This window comes from Symphalangus syndactylus, chromosome 22 (assembly GCF_028878055.3).
Source record: "Symphalangus syndactylus isolate Jambi chromosome 22, NHGRI_mSymSyn1-v2.1_pri, whole genome shotgun sequence".
Taxonomy (NCBI): domain Eukaryota; kingdom Metazoa; phylum Chordata; class Mammalia; order Primates; family Hylobatidae; genus Symphalangus; species Symphalangus syndactylus.
The window spans coordinates 63323247-63343084 of record NC_072444.2 but is presented as its reverse complement, the minus strand read 5'-3'; the positions used below and the strand labels follow the sequence as shown (position 1 = coordinate 63343084).

The following is a 19838-nucleotide window of genomic DNA, read 5'->3' as shown; positions in this document are numbered from 1 at the left end:
GAGACAGAGGGTGCAATGAACTGAGATCATGTCACTGCACTCCGGCCTGGGTGCAGGGCAAGGCTCTGTCTCAAAAAATAAATAGATAAATAAAATAAAGAATAAAATTAATTTTAACAGAAGTTTCCTTTCTATCCTATTATTTTCTATGAGACCCTGCCCTTGCCAATTAAGGTTTTGCCAACTACAGTATTCTTCAAAAAGTTTATCTATGTCTATAGATAAATTGTATTCTACCCATGGTCCAAGAGAAAAGTCCAGGGATTTGTAGACTCTTTGATGTAATACAACCACCTAAAATAACATTTAAGCTATCAGAGGATGGCTGTCATTCTACTGAGCCCAGAAACACCATCACTGACCATATACCCAAGTTTAGTAGTACATCTTCACCAATCCTTAGCAAGGCTTTCCTTTTAAACTCCCTAAAATTGAGAGAAAAAGTTACATGTATAAAATTTCTCCCATAATAAGTCACTGGAATGTAACTAAAATATTTAAGTATCCTATCAGTTATTGAATGAACCTGTAAGTATAGATTTAATCATATAATGTAAAGCTAATCAGCAAAAATAAAACACTACCTTGGGCAATAAATACTAAAACAAAGAAATATTTAATTCTTAAAGATATTAAAAAGATACCTCCACATTTAGTGACTATATGGGTGGTAAGGATATTAATCAAAAAAATCCAAAAAGGATACCAGTTCAAGCGAGAAACCTTTCAATGGCATGGCCAACCTCCCCAATCTACTACCCGTGTACTGTAGCCCCAATTTCTGCCTTTGCAGGCTTTCAAATTACTTAAAGTATCATTTCTTTAAACTCCTCTGCCACCTATGTTTAACTCGCCCTCTCCACCTATGTAACTTGACTTTCAGAAACACTCTGCTCAAGGGTCATTTTCCTTAGAAAGCCTCCCCTGATGCCCCTGCTCTGTGCTTCCAAGGCAACCTGAATAAACTGCCATGACAGCACTAATCACACAAGAAAAACAAATATTTGTTTAATCGTCTACGGTCCCTAGTCTCTGAATTCTAATCCCATACCTAGAAGTCTAGTATTCAGTGTCTGATAAATAGTATTTAAAAAATACATACTATGAATGAATAAGCTGTGAAAAGTTTAAGCTGTGGAAAGTTTTAGATACTTATAGAACAGCCAGATGATAATAAAAACACGTCTCAACTCAGGAAGACAGATACGGTTCATGTCACAGATTTAACATTTTATTTTAATTTAGGATTGTAGCTTCGGCAGATTAATACAAAATTCATCATCAAACAGTTTATGGGTGTATTGACAACCAGAAATATAAAATTTTCTTCATGTTGCTGAATTCAGCGTATGCTCTTTACTTTGCCATTTAATTTCCCAGTTGCATTCAAAATATTCAACTGGCCACTCCCTTCTTTTCCAGTCTATTGCCTTGGCTTCAGTGATACCAACAAAATTTTCTTCCAACCTCTAGCTTCTTCCGTCTCAGCCTCTTTTGTTCCATTTCTTTTCACCAAAGTTCAAATGTGAAAGATTCACGGGGCTTACTCATAAGCCCCCTTATCTTCTCTATACTCTCTCCTTAAGCAATCTCATCCCTCACCCCCAGACATCAATTATAAACTGTACGCTATTTCCAAATTTATTTCCAGTCCAAACCTCTTTGCTGAGCTCCAGACCTATATATCCAATTGCTACTAGGCATCTCTACTTATATGTCTCAGTCTCAAGTTTAATAAGTCTCAAATTGAAAAATGACCAACACCTCCCCCTTCCCTGAAACTACAAAATAAAAAACTGCTCCTCCCCCAGTACTCTCACCTTAGGCACAAGAAATACTGGCCCTGGAAGTCAGCCTTTTCCTCTCCCCAGGACCCCCAAATCTCATCCATCTCTAAATCCTATCAATTTTTCCTCCCAAATATTTGTCAAATCAGGCTAGTTTAACTCTATCACTGCCATCCTGAACCAGGGTTCCATCAACTCTTGACGACATTATTGTAACAGCTAATCTAAATGCTATTCAAATTGTGATCTGTGCACTGACACTGGTCCACAAACTTTTGCTATTGGTCTGAAATGAAATAAATATAGAAACCTAGAGAAAGCATTTAGGAACGTTTACAGCAGTTTGACACTGCCACAACAAACAGCTTATTGTGTGTTACTAAATACCAGTATGAACAGAAAATTAAAACAAAATTGGTCCTTCAACACAGACAAGTTTGAGAAGCAATGACTTAACTAGTCTCCCTGTATTTACACTTGCCTCTTTCCAACCTGTTCTCTGCAGAGCAGCCAACTGATTTTTTTAAAGCAAAAATTTGGGTAACTTATTCAGCTGTTTAACATTCTCTGGTGGCTTCCTATTGCTCTTAGGATTAAGTACAAAATGCTCAGCATGGATTCTGGCCATTGTGACCTGCTCCAGTCTATTCCCCATTAACCAACCTCACGTGCTAAGGTTCAGTTCTTACTGGACCTTTCAGGTCCAGAAAGTTGAAATTGCCAATATCACTTGGATCACTACAGTTCATCCTTTAGGTTTCTGCCTAAAAGTCATTTCTTCAGAGAAGCATTCCCTGATGGATTGGTGTGCCTTCATTCTTCACAATGATCTTCCTTTGTAGCAGTAATGGCAACTAATTACTTTTTATAATTTTTATTTTTTTTTTTTGAGACAGAGTCTCACTCTGTTGCTCAGGTTGGAGTGCAGCTCACTGCAAGCTCTGTCTCTGGGGTTTGAGAGATTCTCCTGCCTTACCCTCCCAAGTAGCTGGGTGTGCCACCACACCCAGCTATTTTTTTTTTTTTTTTTTTAAGAAGAAACGCAGTTTTACCATGTTGGCCGGGCTGGTCTCGAACTCCTGACCTTAAGTGATAAGCCCACCTCGACCTCCCAAAGTGCTGGGATTATAGGTATGAGCCATGGCACCTGGCCTATAATTTTTTTTCTTTATTTTATTCCCCAAACAGACTTCTGCCTCCATGAATACAAGTAATCTCTTTCCATTACCACATGTCACCAGAGACTAGCACAGTGCCTGGCACAGATGGGTTGTTAATAAACTTTCGTTAAGTGAACAAATCCAAGTAAGGAAACAAAACAGTGAGCATGACCACTAAATGTAAATGCCTTCAATATTTAGTCATATATAAGGTTTGACATAAGACTTTTGATGAAGTGCTTTACAAGAGTTACATCTCCTTTACTTTCTTCACTAAACGACATGAAAAGAGAAGGAAACTCTGCTGTGAAGTGTAAATTTATAAAAAATAAATAAATAAGATATTCAGAAAGGTGAATAATTTTCTCTAATCAACAAGGAAGTGAGTCTTCTCTAAAGTAAATCAACAAGGAAGTGAAAGGTGTGAGAGGCAAAAGAGTAATAGATGAGAACTATGTTGCCTGGCTGCAAAACTTTCTCAATTGTCTGATTTTGCAGAAGTTAAGTGATATGTTTCTCAAATTCCTCATTTGTAAAATTGGAATAAAAAAGCCTTCTTAAAGAATTATTATGGGGTTTAAATAAGTTAATATATATAAACTGCCTGTCAGTGCCACATCAGAATAAAATTACAAAAAAGCAGAGACTGCATATTTCTCTTCTCTGTACAGGAGCTTTTCTCAACTAGGGCTCTGCAGAAATTAAGCCCTACAAAAACTGACTGGAGTAACTACTTCCTTAGTTCTCTCAAGAACGGTACATAGCTAGTACTATTCTAGGTGCACAGGAGATGAGATAACTCATTACGTAGCTTAGATGCCTAAGAGCATTAGGGTTTGATTCTCACCCAGAAACATGGTTGAGAAGGGCCACTCTCATGTAGCCCCAATGTCTGGCACATGGTAGATGCTCATTAAATATTTTTGGAAAGAATATTTACAAAACCAAAGAAATAGTGCTAGGCATAGAGTAGACGCTAAATGTCAATTTTATCCCACCCTTTCAAAGTCCTATAAGCTTTAAAAGTCTGATTCTAGGGGAGTTATTTTTCTTCAACCTGCACTGCTTATATAAATTCATGGCCCAAAATGCAGATATAGACATTAGGAAAGCCAAGAAACTAAATGTTGGCAGGAATTATGTGGAAGCAGTGAGAGGTGAAAATCAGGTAGAACCTGGATATGCAGGAGAAAGAGCAAAGGTTATTCTAGGTCAGAGAACAGCATTACCAAAAACAGTGTCACCCCCCAGTATGGAACATGCTCCATGGTGGCACAAGAATGATTTTAAACTATAAATGGAAAGACATTTTTCTTTTGATAGTTACATATGTACATATTTTTACATGTAATTAGGACAGCAAATAGTGATTTCAAACTTTTACTATTTAAAACAACACAAAAGTAATATCTTCAGATCTTTTAATGTGAGTCCTTTAAAAATGTAATAAGTAAGCAATAGTGCACAAGAGGTAAGCAAATACGGCAAAAACTGTCAGCATTTTTTAAAGTGAGTAAAGTTCTGTAAACACCAAGCCAAGAAGACATGTGAACATGAATGAACATAACACATTAAGAGAAAACGGCCACCAGTCTTCTGAATGAAGAGAAGCCAAAGCTCTATCTCGAGTAGTGACTGAAGATAAAGGTCAGATGAGTATGAAGAATACCACCAGTTTTGAGTATTTAATTTACAGTACTAAAATTTTTATCTGTAAAATCTCATTTTCCAGTATGATGTATCTGTTATACACAGTACTTTCACTTTGTTTACTCTCAAAACAAAGGTAAAATTGTAGAAGTTCCAAATAGACATCTGAAATAAGGACTGACCTATCTGTAGCTTGGTAGTTAGTTAACTTGAAAACGGTGGGCTAAAACCCTGTAGTTTTCAAATCAGAAGGAATTAATTTATACAATAACAAATTATAAATGCTATCTATATCAAAAAAGGATGTTAAATGACAAAGAATAAGAAGGTAGCTTTCCACTCCCACCTTCCTGTCTTAGAATTAATCTACCCACAAGCCAAATCAAGTCAAACCAAGAAGTGATGATAAGGATAACATTTATCAGATATTTGCCCTGTGCCAGGTACTGTTTTAAGTACTTTACTTGTATTTACTTGTGCAATTACTAGCGCCATCCTATGAGGTAATATCATAACCCCATTTTACAGCTGTAAGAATACTGAGGCGAAGAAATATTAAGTAACTTCCCCAAAGCCAAAGCTGGTAGATGGCAGAGCAAGGGTTTATACCCTGGCAACTACACTAGTCTGAGCTCTAGAGAAGAGTTCTTAACCACTAGGCAACATTTCTCACAAGAATGATGAAATGGTAATTTGAAATATTCCACCAATCCCATTGTGGCAGGAGAGATATAATTTTTCAAGGTATGAACCTTTTACCTCTGTCAGTTTCTAGTCGAAGACACAGAGGATTCAACTGCAAGTGGGAAAGTGAGTACCACAATGGGCCAAACTAGGCCCGAGATTATTCAAAAATAGACAAAGCATCAGAAGCCTGGAAAGAATCATTGAATGACACAGTTGTCAGGAAAGAGACAAGAGAAAGTTAGGATAAGCAGATGGTGAATCTTATTTCTACTGAGTTGTGTGACTGCTTTGAGAGAGAAAATGCTACCATCCCTTTTATGTTGAATCAATATACAAATACGTTGACTCAAAAAGAATTAGGAAAAAGGAGAGCAGCAGGAATAAGAGTGAGATCTTTGAAGACTTGGACCCCGAACCGCGCGGTTAGATTGATGGACTCTGGTATAAGTGAGCAAAAATGTATTAGAAAGCAGGTGGAGAGGTTAAAGGCATGACCACCGGAGTGGAGGTACTGAGCGGTCTGCGGAGCTGAGAACTCTGCCTAAAATGGGCTAACAGGGACGAGAGTTTCAAGTGCCTGTGTTTGGGATGAGGAGGTATGAAAGTGGACGCAGCGCGGTGGGAGAGCATGCAGTTTCTGGCTTTGGGCAGCACTCAGGTAAAAAGGGGCAGGCGTGGAGGTATACAGGTATAGAGGAGGAGGGAGGCCAGAGGAAAAGCAGGGGCGAGGCCCGGGGGTAAAACTAAAGGGGATCCTGGAAGGTGGAGGCTGGGAAATCAAGGAGGGATTGGGGGCATCCCCGGGGAACGTGGCGCCGCCGCGCGAGGGAAGGGCGGTCCGGGGACGTGGGAGGTAGCCCCCAGAGCAGGCCGGAGCTCGCCGCCCGAGCGGGGGTCCAGGACCCAGAGGGAAGAGGGCGCAGTGAGGCGCGAGCAGGAGGCCGCCGGTCTACGGCGAGCCGGGGGAGGGGAGCAAGCGCCTGGGGCTGCCGCGGGGACCGGAGGGAGGGGGAGGGGCGCCTACCTGGACGTGCAGGGCGGCAGCGGTCAGTCCCGGTGGAGACTCCTCTCTCGCTGAGGCGGCGGCCGTGTCGGCCCTGGGAGCTCGAGGCTGCGGTGGGTGGCAGCAGGGGTGATGGCGGCAAGTCCCTGTGGCGGCCGCCTCCGCCGAACCGCATCCCTCCTCCCCGACCCGCCCTCCTTCCCTATCTCCCGCTCCTAAACTTCTTCCCCGGGATAAACAAACCCGCCGCCAGGGGCGGCCACCTCCGCCGCTCCCGCCCCCGCGCAGACCCCACCCCCCCGCCGCGGGCCCGTCTGGGCTCCGGCTTCCGAGTTACGACTCCAGCCCCGGCCCCAGCCCGCGAGGGCGCGTGCGCGCGGCGGCGGCGGCTCCCGGGCCGTTGCTCCCTCCTCCAGCGCCGGGCACTTCCGGGCGGGTTCCGATTTGCCGCCGTGCTTGGGGAGCCGCTGCCGCCGCCGCCTGGCACTGGGCTCCCGGCTGGGCAGGCTCTGCAGCCCGCACCGCTCTGGCTAGGCGCACGGAGGCGCCTTGCTTAGCTTGACCCCTATTTGGCCAGCGTAAAACTTGTCCTGCCTAAAAGCCTGCTGAGACCTCCTAACTGGTCTAATCCGCGGGAGACGCCAAAGGCGGCGGCCGTTTGTGCGCACAGGATTTTTCTTGGAGCTGTAGCAGTCTAGGAAGCCAGGGTGGAACTTTTGCTAAGCTCCCGTTGTGAGCCCAGAGCTGTAATAACTGCTGAGACACAACCAGCAGTATACAGGCTCCAGTTGGAAATCGAGAACTTTCCAGGTAGATGAAGTGCCCCATGGAGCAGTTTTCGGGTGGAGGGGATGAGGCTCAGCTGGAAGTCTCAGGCCAGAAGGAGAGCCTGCCGAGGGGCGGCCAGGATGCCTAGGAAGTGAGTGCGGAAGAGCAGGCAGCCTCCTGGGACCGCACAGTGGGAAATAAAGCTGCACCTGCACAAATGTGTGAAGAGAGGATGGGATTGCCTTGTTTCTTCGGACGCTCAGTTTAAAAAGCGGGGGGACAACTGAACTCTTTATTCCCCACGGCCATGGGACAAAGATACTTAATCGAGCTATCAGGAGTAAACTTCGTTAAAGAAGTTTGGGGGACCAACAATCCAGGCTTTGCCAGAACAGACATCAACGTCATTCAAGGATCCCAACTCTTTTTACTTTAACTGTGCATAGGTCAGCAATTTTTGTTTTGTTTTGTTTTTTGACAGGGCTGTCACCCAGGCTGGAGTGCAGTGGTGCCATCACAGCTCACTGCAGCCTCGACCTCCTAGGCTAAAGTGATCCTCCCAACTCAGCCTCCCAAGTAGCTGGGATTACAGGAATGTGCCACGCCCAGGTAATCTTAATTTTTTGTGGAGACGAGGTCTTGCTGTGTGGCCCAAGCAGATCTCGAACTCCTGAGCTCAAGGGATCCTCCCACCTTGGTCTCCCAAAGTGCTGGGATTTGCAGGCATGAACCACCACACCTGGCCATAAACCACCTTCTCATTGCTTACCTGGCTTTCCAGGAAAAGAGAGAGGGCAGAGGGAAAATATTATTTTGCTATGTGCTCAGTATTCTAAGCATAGTCTTGTATCACCTCTGTTCTCTCAACAACCTCTCTAAAACTTCAAGGTAGAAATTTCCATCTTAAAATTAAGCAACAAGAACTAGAAATGGCAAGTAATTCATCCAAGGGTTACTGAAATTTGAATACTGGACAGGCACATCCCCCTCATTTCAAATTAATACTACATTAGCTATCTTTTTTATTTCTTTTTTCTTTTTGTTTGTTTGAGACAGGATCTCGCTTTGTACCCCAGGCTGGAGTGCAGTGGCGCGATCCTGGGTCACCTCCTGGATTCAAGCAATTCTGTGCCTCAGCCACCAAGTATCTGGGACTACAGGCATGAGTCCGGCTAATTTTTGTATTTTTAGTAGAAAGAGAGTCTCCCCATATTGCCCAGGCTGGGCTCAAACTCCTGGCCTCAAGTGATCCTCCCACTTCTGTCTCCCAAAGTTCTGGGATTAGCACCTGACCTTACATTAGCAATCTTATTGACTTATTTAAGACAAAACGTGCTTTAAGACAAAATCTGTGCCAAAAGTTTTCAGATAAAGATGAAGTTAGCAGTGTAACCATAAAATTCAAAGTTGCCTTGGGCTGAGTTGGTAGAATGTTTATGCAGATCAAAGAACTCCAAAAGTTAAAAAACAGAAGTGGAAGTGAGCATTACGGAATGGGGGAAGAGTTGGTGGAGAGAGGAAATATTTGTGCAAACATTTCACCATCTCCAAACACTAGCAAAGAACAGTTGGAACTATTTGCTATACCCACTGTGCAGCCGTGTTAACTTTATGGTATGTGACATACAGCAAAAATTACATGTAATTTTTGAGTAAGCCTTTTAGCTCTTTCAACCCCTTCGTAGTATGTCACCCCGTCTCTTCCAATAATTAAAAATCATAAGACACCTAATAAATATAATACACTCATAGAATTAAATTATAAATGCATCAAGTACATTTCCAATTGGAAGTTAAGAGTGATGCTGACCCTTCACAGTTGACTGGGCTGAAGTTGGGAACTGATTCAATAAACTTCCACCACAAGGATGTCAAATTGCTCCTCAGCGTATTCTCAGAGAGTCTTTTCCCTAGGCTTGATCTCCTTACCCTAAGTGGTAGGACACACCATTCCTCTCTTGCTTGCAGTATTCAGTGACTTTACCCACTAGTAAAATGATAGTAAATAGTAAGAGTGAATATGGCTTGTAAGTAATGCTAACAAAACTGTGATGGCTTAGCAAAGTAAAAGATGGTTTTATGGTCAATAAGCTTGGATTAAAGCTTACTAAAGCTTGATTCTTTATTACCAGTCTGCTAAAGAACTACCTTCTTAATTTGATTTCCTACTTACTGGATACCTATTGGAAAACTAGAGAGATATGATAGGCTTTCATTTATTGCTGCTGTAAGTAAATTTTTAAAATAGAGAAATAACAGCTTTATCATTAGTGTAGAGCACAGTTTGCCTCTGCTAGGTCAGTATTGGGCTTGCTTCGTTTAAGGCATTAACCGTTAGGATCACCCAACCTGTCCTGCCTAAAAGCCTACTGAATAAATATGCATATAACTTTTGCATATTTATTTTGCTACTATTTGTTAATTTTCTATAGGAAACTATTTATACTCCTCAGTGTATATGGCCAACTTGGAAGTTCTACTTCCTATAATTATGTCAGCAGTTAGTGACGATGATCAGAACAGCCGTTCTGAGTTTAATAAACAGATGAGCCTCAGACTCTGGATCTCCATGACCCAACCCTATGAGGCTCTGCCTGAAGAACCAGTCAAGCTTCCCACTTTGATATTTTAGTGACTGTAGCATCTTGTTCCTCTTCTAAATTAAACAACACAGATGCTCCCATTTCATGGCTGTGTAGGCACGATGGACTCACCACTGCCGTCCATACCACCACCTGGTTTATACAATAATTTTCCAATTCTAGTTGTCAAAAATTAAGCTATACAAAACTCACAAATCCATTATTATCTTCCATGTAAAGATAAAAAAGCAAGGAATATGCCTGTTAGCAAGCATGCAATACTTTATGAATCCTCAGTGATGAATATTTTGGGCTCGCTGGTTCTGGAGATTTTGCTAATGCCCCTACACGTTTTAATGCAGTCCACCAAGCTCTTTGCTAGTAAGCTGTTTTCCACTTTTTTTCTTTTTCCTTTTTCTTTTTTTTTCTTTCTTTTTTTTTTTTTTTTTTTTTTAAACAGACAGGATCTCCCTTTGTTTCCCAGGCTGGAGTGCAGTGGTTATTCATAGGCATGATGATGGCTCACTACAGTTTCAAACTCCTGGACTTAAACAATCTTGTCTCAGCCTCCTGAGTAGCTGGTACTTACAGATGCGCCCTACCATACCTGGCATCCCACATATTTTTCTAATCATTATCCCCTTCTTTCCCAAATTTTCTTCAAGGAAACCAAACTCAGTCCCAACTTCCATAAGCTAACACTTATACAATTAAAATGACATTTAGTTTCTGGAATTAATGTGGAAAGAAATGACAACTTATTTGCTAATTATTTTTCACTGTAGTAAATATTAGGCCTTTTATCTGGAAGGAAACACCAAAACCCTTGTTTAATATTAATAACTTGTAAATTATTGTACACGTAATTTCATTCTCTCTTCTCATGTCTTCATTTTTCTGCCTCTGGTTTCTCACCTTGCTTGTGAATTCCTAGTTTTGTAGTACTTTTGTATTACATGATACTAACTTCTTAAGGGTACAAAAAACTTAAGAACTCAAGCAATTCCACCTGTAAGCCTTGTCTAGTGATGCCTATGGCAAGAAAGGACCCATACATTTGATGTACTTATCACTCAAAAATCATTCCCGGAGAATTCTCAGGAAACTCAGAACAGGGCCTACCTTGAATTCTGAGAACAGGACCATTTTTAAGTGCTTTAAGTCCTTCATTGACACCCTTCCTTTCTCTTACTTTCTTTTCTTTCTTATTTTTCTCTTTCTTTTCTTTTTTCTTTTTCTTTTCTTTCCTTTCTTCCTCCTTTCCTTTCCTTTCCTTTCCTTTCCTTTCCTTTCTTTCCTTTTTTCCTTTTACTTTTCTCTCTTTCTCTCTCTGTCTCCCCTCCCCTCCCCTCCCCTCCCCTCCCCTCCCCTCCCCTCCGCTCCCCTCCCCTCCCCTCCCCTCCCCTCCCCTCCCCTCCCCTCCCCTCCCCTCCCCTCTCCTTTTCCTTCCCTGTCCCTTCCCTGTCCTGTTCCATCTTGCTCCGTTACCCAGGCTGGAGGGCAGTGGTGCAATCATAACTGAGTGCAGTCTTGACCTCTTGGGCCCAAGGGATCCTCCCATCTCAGCCTCCTGCAGGCATGCACTATCAAGTCCAGGTAATTTTTTTTTTTTTTCATTTCATTTTTTCTGGAGACCGGGTTTTACCATGTCGCCCAAGCTGGTCTGGAACTCCTGGCTTCAAGTGATCTTCCTGCCTTGGCCTCCCAAAGTGCTGAGATTACAGGCATGAGCCACAGTGCCTGGCCCACACCCTTACCTTTATGTCCCCAGTCACATTATGTCAAATATTTCAGAATACTTCTTTGTTTCAAATTAAATACACATTCATAAATTTACTGTTTTGGTTCTTTGGATAATCTGTCAGGTCTATAGGAGAGATGATTTTTGTTGTTTTTCTTGTGAAAAATGTGAAGAATAAGTTGAATGGTTGGCATACTGCCACATCTTATAGCCGTTCAGTTAAATATTCATTTGAATTAGGTTTAAAACGTGGTTGAGGCTCTTGAAATGCTAGTAATCCATAGATTCTTTATCATTAGTGCCTCACGCATTAGAAATGGCAGTACTTCTGCTGGGGAATATATCATCTGGGAAAAGTCTTGGCTACCCTACCTGCAGGTCCTCTATTCATAGTGTAATAAAAGAAAAACAATAAAAATGATCTCTTCTACAAGATTATCCAAAACTCCTACAGCATCCCTCCAGGCATCAGCTGAGGGCCCTTATCCAAAGTCACTTACTGTTGCTGGAATTATTTTATTCTGCCAGGATCCAGGCAGTCGCTGCTGCCATGATCTAGTCCCTAATGACCTCTCTCTTCAGCTTGGCCAGCTAAGCTCTCTCCTGCTGGTGCCCTGGCCCTGTCCCTTCTCTGCTCTCAGGTAACAGAGAAAGAAGAGTTGTGGTTGACCCTGGAACCTGGATACAGACCCAGGGGAAGTCTAAAGCTCTCCACTCTGTTCTTCAGCCAGAGGCCACCAGCCTCTGCACCAGCCCTAATTGGCTCTAGAGTTGCAACTGATCGGTCTCCTCCTCTTTTATCTCTGCTCAGTCATCACAATGTCTCCAGGTCAGGATCTGTGGTCTCCTCAGAGAGACACACCCTCCTCCCTATCAGGGCTGTACCTGGCTAGAAGAGTTTGTTTAAACATCTGCCCCTGCAGTGCATACTGGGTGGTTTCCTGTTTTTGTGTCCTTCTCCTAAATTGGAGCCACTTCACCCCAGTCACCTTGGAACCTGACTCAAGAAATGGCAGTTCCATGCCTATTTCTCTGGACACACAAAGGGGTCCTGTCTCCAAGGTAATATCAGATTGGATCACCCCTTGTTTCACTTAGACTCAGGTGCCCCTCCTCTCAACAAGGATGCATATAGAATAGAATTAGGCCCTGCTCCCAGACAAGCAATCTAGAAGTCCATTCTCATTGGTTGACCTTCTGTGGTGTTCCTGAAATTGCCTTGTAGCCAATCAGACACTAAGTAAACCCAGGAGCCTTAGAACCTCTGGACCTCAGTGTTCCTTGAGTCACTGATTTTCCACTGGTCTGGTGCCTCAGAAGAACCAGATTCTCCTGTTCAGTCGTCACTTCCCTTCTGCTGCTTCCCCGCTTTAGAAACTAAGCCCTGTCTTGCTTTTGTCAATTCTATGTTTATACCCCCACACAAAACTGAATGGCCACTGGCCTCCTGATGGTTCTCCTACACTTCAGTCTTTCACTGCTAGCCTGCCTGCCGAATTGGAAACCCTGGTATGACCATTTCCAAAATTAGAAACCAGAGTGCACCGTCTCCAGGGGCACTGTGCCTGCATCTCTCAGCACTCAGTCAAGCCAACCTCTGCAACTCTCCCAGACACCCGTCCTTCCAGTCTCTTCTCCTCCCCTCCCTCACATTTCTGGCTGTGGTGGTTTGGGCTTTTTCCTTCCACTGTTTGCCCAACCTTGCTGAAGTCTTAACACATTGGACCTCCCCTGCCTGAACTATGCCAAGCAGAAGAAAGGCGAATTCAAGGGTTACATAAACCCTGGATATTCTTTCAGAGGCCTCATCCCACATCCTATCAAACACTGGAAAATATAGTCCTATCCCACATGAAAAGCACAATGTTGCCGGGCGCGGTGGCTCACGCCTGTAATCCCAGCACTTTGGGAGGCTGAGGCGGGCGGATCACAAGGTCAGGAGATCGAGACCATCCTGGCTAACACGGTGAAACCCCGTCTCTACTAAAAAATACAAAAAATTAGCCGGGCGAGGTGGTGGGTGCCTGTAGTCCCAGCTACGCGGGAGGCTGAGGCAGGAGAATGGCGTGAACCCTGGGGGGCGGAGCCTGCAGTGAGCCGAGATCGCGCCACTGCACTCCAGCCTGGGTGAAAGAGCAAGACTCCGTCTCAAAAACAAACAAACAAACAAGAAAAGCACAATGTTTTGTTATGAAAATTAAAGGAATTCATGTAATTTTCCTCTTGAAATATTTATTAATTTCATTTTATAGTTTGCTTTGTGTTTTAGAGCCAGGACATTTTCTTGTCCAGCTCTCAAACAATTTTATAAGACTGAGAAATGCTTATGAGTTCTGGGCACTGCACCTATAGTGAGAACTTGAGCCTTAAAGGATTAGAAAAATGCCTCTGGGAGGAAAGCAAACACTTACACACGTTTCTATGATGCAGTTCAAGCCCCTCACCCCCATCATCACTTAAATCTCTCTCTTGCCCAGTTTCTATATCCTAATGGGCTTCTTTGCCTGATACCCTGTCTTGGCTACTCACCTTCTGCCAGCAGCTCTCAGGCAGACACTCCCCTTATTCCCAAAACGAGCTGGTCTGCCTGGATTTCAAGAGTTTCACCGGCCCTTAGATTCCCTTTCAAGCCCTTGTTCTATCTCTGAGGACCCTGCCCCCAGGTGACTGCCACTTTGGACTATGGCATTTGTTTGCTTGACCCTGTAGAAATGATAACTGGACTCTCTTAAGGCTGCAGCTTCATCTGGCTCTCTGGAGCCCCAGCCCCCTTCAAAGCCCTGGTCTGGGATTGCATATTGGGTGCTTCAGTCTTGCCCTGCCTGCTGGGACTGACCAGCCATTTGTGTCCCAAGTAGGACAGCTACCAGAAATCGCACTGCACGTTTTCCTACGTAAGGTGCCTGCTTACATTTCCCTGTGCTTTGAGTGTCTCCTTCTCTAAAGTAGCCTTTTATGACTCAGTTACATGTGGCATCCCTGCTACACTTCTCTGTGGCTTTTCTGATCAGTTATGCAGATTAAGAACATGTACAAGAAAGCCAAAATATCCCCAGCAATTACCCCAGATTACATCTGTTGGAAATGTTAACCATTACTCGGTTGAAATAGCCATTAATAGTTGGCTTTTGTGTTCCAGGATTTCTGAGGTCTCTATACTAGTGATTCTGCAATTTCAATATATTTCTTAAAATTGAATTACACATATTTTGGGTACACAGTGATCCAGTTAAGAGGGAGAGTCTGCAATTATATATTTTTGTCTCTTTAGTTTCCTTTCTCATTTTTTTCCCCAGAAGGGAAATCAGACTAGCCTTTTAAAAATGGTGTTCTGCTACAGTCTGCAATTTTGAGAGGAAAGGTGATGAATGCCTTTATTTTCATGTCATCAAAAGCTCAGCAAGAATTTGCCTCTATTTTGACTGTGGAGCCTACTGTGTGCAAAACAGGTGTGACAAAATCCCCCCTATTAGAGCTGTTTTCTTTCTATTTTCTATTTTAAAAAAACTTTTCTCTCTGTGGTAATCACTTAACCCTAAAAGGCCTGGATATTTATACAAAAAGATACCGTGCTTCATTTGTCAAATACTCTTTCTCTTCTGAGTTTGATTTTTATTTTAGTTATTTACTTGTTTGGTCCAGGATAGACTTAAAAAGTCTTATTTTGAAAGAAAACATGATTAAGTTCCTGGAATATTTACTTGATCACTTGAACCAATCCATGGTGTTCCTCCATTGGCATTCCTCCACGGGACATGTGATCACTAGCCTGCTAGTCCTGGAAGATACTCCTCCCCTGCCCTTCTCTGTCCTTATCTCAGCTGGCTTCTACAGGCTGTTTTCCAGACCATGTGTCAGCTGGCTTCCTACTGGGCTAGGCTAACAGGGAGCACTGTCAGGTGACTGGTGGGTGGGAGAAACCAATGTATCTCCCCATCTCTTTCTGCCTTAGGCACCATCCCCTGTTGCTGTCTCCCCAGAGGCTCCCTCTCTTGCTGGACAGGCCTACCATGAAATCAGCCCTGGGATCTGACAATACTACCTCCTTCTGCCACCTACTTAAAAGTGCAATAGTTTCCTGTGGTTGCTTCTCTGGGGAAGAATTTCCCCTGGATTCTTCTCAGTTTTTCCATCACCTGTGCAACAGATTCCTTGTATCACATTCTTTGTTTGAAGAAATAAGTGTAGTTTCTGTTTTTCTAGTTGAATTCAGCAGATTTATCCATTTTGTGTTTTTTTAAGGGTCTTACCCTGCTTGGGGGAGAAGGAATGATTTTCACAGGAAAGCAGTCACATTCAGTTTAGGAATCTGCCTGTGCTTCTCCAGCTGGCTTTAGTAATGTCATTGTTTTTTCCACCTCTTACTCCCCATACTTGCTCCTCACTTCCCATACCCAACCTATGTTTCTCCTGCTTCCTCCATTCTTAGAGCATATGACACCTATCTTCTGGGGTCACATCCCCAGAGGTACACAATGATTTGTTTTTGTTTATTTTTAAATTTCTTTTCATATAGTGTCCTTAACAAGAATGTCACCGCTATAGGATAGGATAGCAAAGGAGCACTGGGTTTTTCATTCAGAATGTGAATCAGTGTGGCTTCTTTGACTCCTATAGCCTTGTCCTGCACAACAGTGCCCTTGATAGCGGAACAGGAAAAAAGATAATTTCACCACAAATCTATGAGGAGAAAATGAGATGAAACATATGAAAGGATTGTGCAAAAGATAAAAGGCTAAAAGAAAATAAAAAGAAAAGGCCAGGTATGGTGTTTCATGCCTCTAATCCCAGCACTGTGGGAGCCCAAGGCAGGAGGATCACTTGAGCCCAGGAGTTCAATACCAGCCTGGGCAGCATAGAGAGGTCCTGTCTCTATTAAAAAATTTTTTTTTAACAATAAAATGCTAAGCAAATAGGAAGTTATTATTTTGAAATAGTAAATAAGCCTAAATTAGTTGTTTTTCTTGAAACAATTGTAATTTTAAAAGTTACCACAAAGGTATTTCTCAACTAGAATTTATACAGAAGCTTAACAATATCACAGTCTTGATTTAACACATGACTTCTCAATCTCAGCTCTATTGACATTTGAGGTTGGATAATTCTTTGTTGTAGGGAGCTGTCTTGTGCATTGTAAGATTTTTGGTGGCATCTCTACCAGTAGCACCCACCTGTCCAGTTATAACAAAACATTTCTCAACATTGCCAAATGTCCCCTGGGGGTAAAAAAAAAGAGACAAAACCACCCCAAATTGAAAACCACTGATCTAACAAAACCTACTTGGAAAGATGTCCCTTCTTTTTAATATAAGTTGTTAAAACAAACAATAATTAAAAGAAGTCTGGCTTTTCATAGATTGTTTGGGAAAAGTGTTTTAAAAATGCAGTTCAGTCATAAAATATAACCTTAAAGATTCATAAACCCTATGGTGAAAGTCAGTGGTGATTGTCACAGCAGTGGTGTATGTTACTAAGTATTTATGTTGGAGAAGCTAATCTTCCTGTTAAGTATTGTGGTCAGACTACCTAACCAAGATGGGCTTTCTTCTTCATACAATTAATAGCATTGTTATTTTTACTAGGTGTTAAAAAAACCACACTAACACTTTATATCTGACAATTGTATGTTGAAATTCTTTGATGTCCTTTAAAAGGCCAGGTAACTCAGATTGAATATTAGTAGGAACATATATTTCACTCATAACATGACTCAGATGTTCTGAGTTTGTACTTGTATGGACTACCTTGAGTAGCTGCAGGACTTAGAATTTTATGAGCATCACAGCTAAGTCATAGTCTGTAGAATCATTCATATTTCAATTCCTAATATGATAGTCTTAGCTACCATTTAATTTCTAGAAAACTGGAAACCAAAGTATAACTATTTAAAGTCTAGAAATTATTGTATTTAAAATATTGATTCCAGCTCTCCAAATACGTCTCTTCTAGCTTATATCAATAGGTTTCTAAAACCAGTTTTCCATCTCCACTGTGTCAGTTAGCTTTCTTCCCAGCTAAAGAAAATATTGACCAAAGCAAGTTGCAAAACAGGTGAAACTGGTTGTAGTAAAAGAGTTACTTTTTGCTGGGAAGATAAAAGAGATGTAACTACTGTCCTTGACATGAATATATTGCTAAGCTTTGTGGACACACATTCTGAGACTGGTAAAATACTTGCTGCTTCAGGAAAATTACACTTATTTCCTCATCTATGATTTTGCATTCTCCTAGTTAATCTTCTTCTAGGGGACAGTGAGCCTCCTTTGAAGGACTTACGGGCATTAATAATAATATCACTATACAAAAATAATATGTATTGCTCTTTTAAAGATATTTTTGTACAAGATATTTTAATAAAACAATCTTATTCAGTGCCACTTATTGTGGTTGGTGAAAGATAAATAAATTAAAACTGTCTTATAACTGAGGCAAGTGGTCAGAGTTTTGGATGCAGACAGTGGGATTAAGTTCAGTCAGAAAGGGCACTTTTATTTGCTGTCATACTTTTGAATTTGAAGGACTTTGGACCAAGCCTGTCTCTCCAGTTCACTGTCATGTTCTCAGTTCATCACATATTACATCTGGCTTACACTTCACATCTGTCAAGCCTCTGTGCAGACATTTGGATCTGTAAACTCTGCCAGGACAAAGCTTGGGCTAGCATCCCATACTATAAATGACTATTACTCAGTGGAATATTTTGTTTCCAAAAAAGAAATCTATTTGAGGTATCAGTGCTTGCCCCATCTGTTTTTAAGATCTGAGAAACAACTATGCAAATATACATAGAAATGATTTGAGTCAAAGCCCTCATTCTCATCATAAATAAGGAAGGAAAGGCATTGACGATGGGCCATTTCAGAGTCCTCCCTGCTATCTCTGATTTAGAAAAAATATATGGTCAAGGTGGAGTAATAGAACTAGATTTACCCTCCTACCTGTAACAACTAAACACGACAAAAACAGACAAAAGACATGAAACAATGGTTTTTATGACACTAGATATCAAGCAATGGACATGGAGATTCTTGAAATACAGGAAATAAAAGGGATGAGATCTACTGTTGCCCCAGCTTACTAATTTGAGAGAGTTTTCAGGTCATGATATGTGGTAGGAGAACAGAGGTGGAGCCCAGTTATGATTCTGAATTGAGGCAACATTGCTGAGAGTCCAGGAAGATCAATGCAGTGAGAGTTTTTAGGAAAGAGTGACAGAGGAGAAAGCTGCACAGAGTGAAGCCCGGGGGCCTGCAGAGGGATCTCTGTCAAGTATTCAGAAGAATTTTGATCATAACTATGAAGAAACTACATGAGGCCTAGAAAAGGACCATCTGGAGGAAGTAGAGAGAACCTGTGGCCGTAACATACATAGGGCCAGAAATAGTGTCTGTTCCCACTACCGGCCAGATTGGAAAAACTCATAATTCATAGGCACTGGATAAAGTACTCGAGAAGGTCTTGCCTCAGTGATGGGAAATAATTAGCCCTAGCCTGAGAACTGCCCTCAACCTGCCAAACAAATCATAATAGCAACATCTGAAAAGATCAAGCTGTTTCCAAGTAACTTAACATCATACCTGAACAAAGCTCAAGAAGATTTATGAGAGTTCAAGAGTATCCAGCACCCAACAAATTCACAAAGTATGCATGCAGTCAAAGATTACCAGGCATACAAAGAAACAGAAAAACACAACTCATAATGGGGAGAGCAACCAGTAAATCAAAACGGACCCAAAATTGGCACAGATGATATAATTAGCAGACACAGACACTAAAACAATTATTGTGACTATGTTCCAAATGTTCAAAAAGCTAAGTAGAGTTGGAATATATTTTTAAAAGACCCAAATCTGGTTGGAATTTCTGGTGGGAATATAAAATGGTGCAGCCACTTTAGAAAAGTCTGGCAGTTCCTCAAATTGCTAAACATGTAGTTACTACATGACATAGCAATTCTACTCCTAGGATGTACCCAAGAGAAATGAAAATACTTTCGCACAAAAACTCATACATGAATGCTTATAGCAGCCTTATCTTTAACAGCTGAGAGGTGGAAACAACCCAAATGTCTATCATCTGATGAACAGATAAACAAAATATGGTATATCCATAAAATAATTGAATATATTTAGTCATAGAAAGGAATAAAGCATGGACACACACTACAACCTTGCAAACATGCTAAGCGAAAGAACCAGACACAAAGGCCCATGTATTGTATGACTTCACTTGCATGAAATGTCTAGAATAGGCAGACTTATAGGGACAGAAAGAAGATAGTGATTGGCAGGGATTGGGAGATTCAAAAGTGACTGCTAATGAAGGTGAGGTTTCCTTGGGAAGTATTGAAAATGTTCTGGAATTAGATAGTAGTGATGGTTGTACAATCTTTTGAATATACTGAATACCACTGAATTGTATACTTTACATGGGTAAATTTATGGTATGTTAATTATATCA

The 19838-nt window shown here is 41.7% G+C and overlaps 2 protein-coding genes across 3 annotated transcripts in view; one reads left to right on the top strand and one right to left on the bottom strand.

Annotated features, from left to right (window-relative positions):
• The window catches only part of SPOPL (speckle type BTB/POZ protein like), a 65984-nt gene extending 59324 nt beyond the window's left edge, over nucleotides 1-6660 (bottom strand). The window contains exon 1 of one of the 2 annotated variants that reach the window (XM_055261439.2): nucleotides 6309-6660. The gene's annotated coding sequence lies outside the window, so the exon portion shown is untranslated. The remainder of the gene's footprint in view (nucleotides 1-6308) is intronic. The other variant, XM_063631316.1, reaches the window with a different exon arrangement.
• The window catches only part of LOC129472503 (uncharacterized), a 39024-nt gene continuing 25068 nt past the window's right edge, over nucleotides 5883-19838 (top strand). The window contains exons 1-3 of the mRNA XM_063631138.1: nucleotides 5883-5942; nucleotides 6047-7097; nucleotides 7537-7664. Of these exons, the coding sequence (XP_063487208.1) occupies nucleotides 5883-5942; nucleotides 6047-6844 (858 nt within the window). The 3' untranslated portion in view covers nucleotides 6845-7097; nucleotides 7537-7664. The remainder of the gene's footprint in view (nucleotides 5943-6046; nucleotides 7098-7536; nucleotides 7665-19838) is intronic.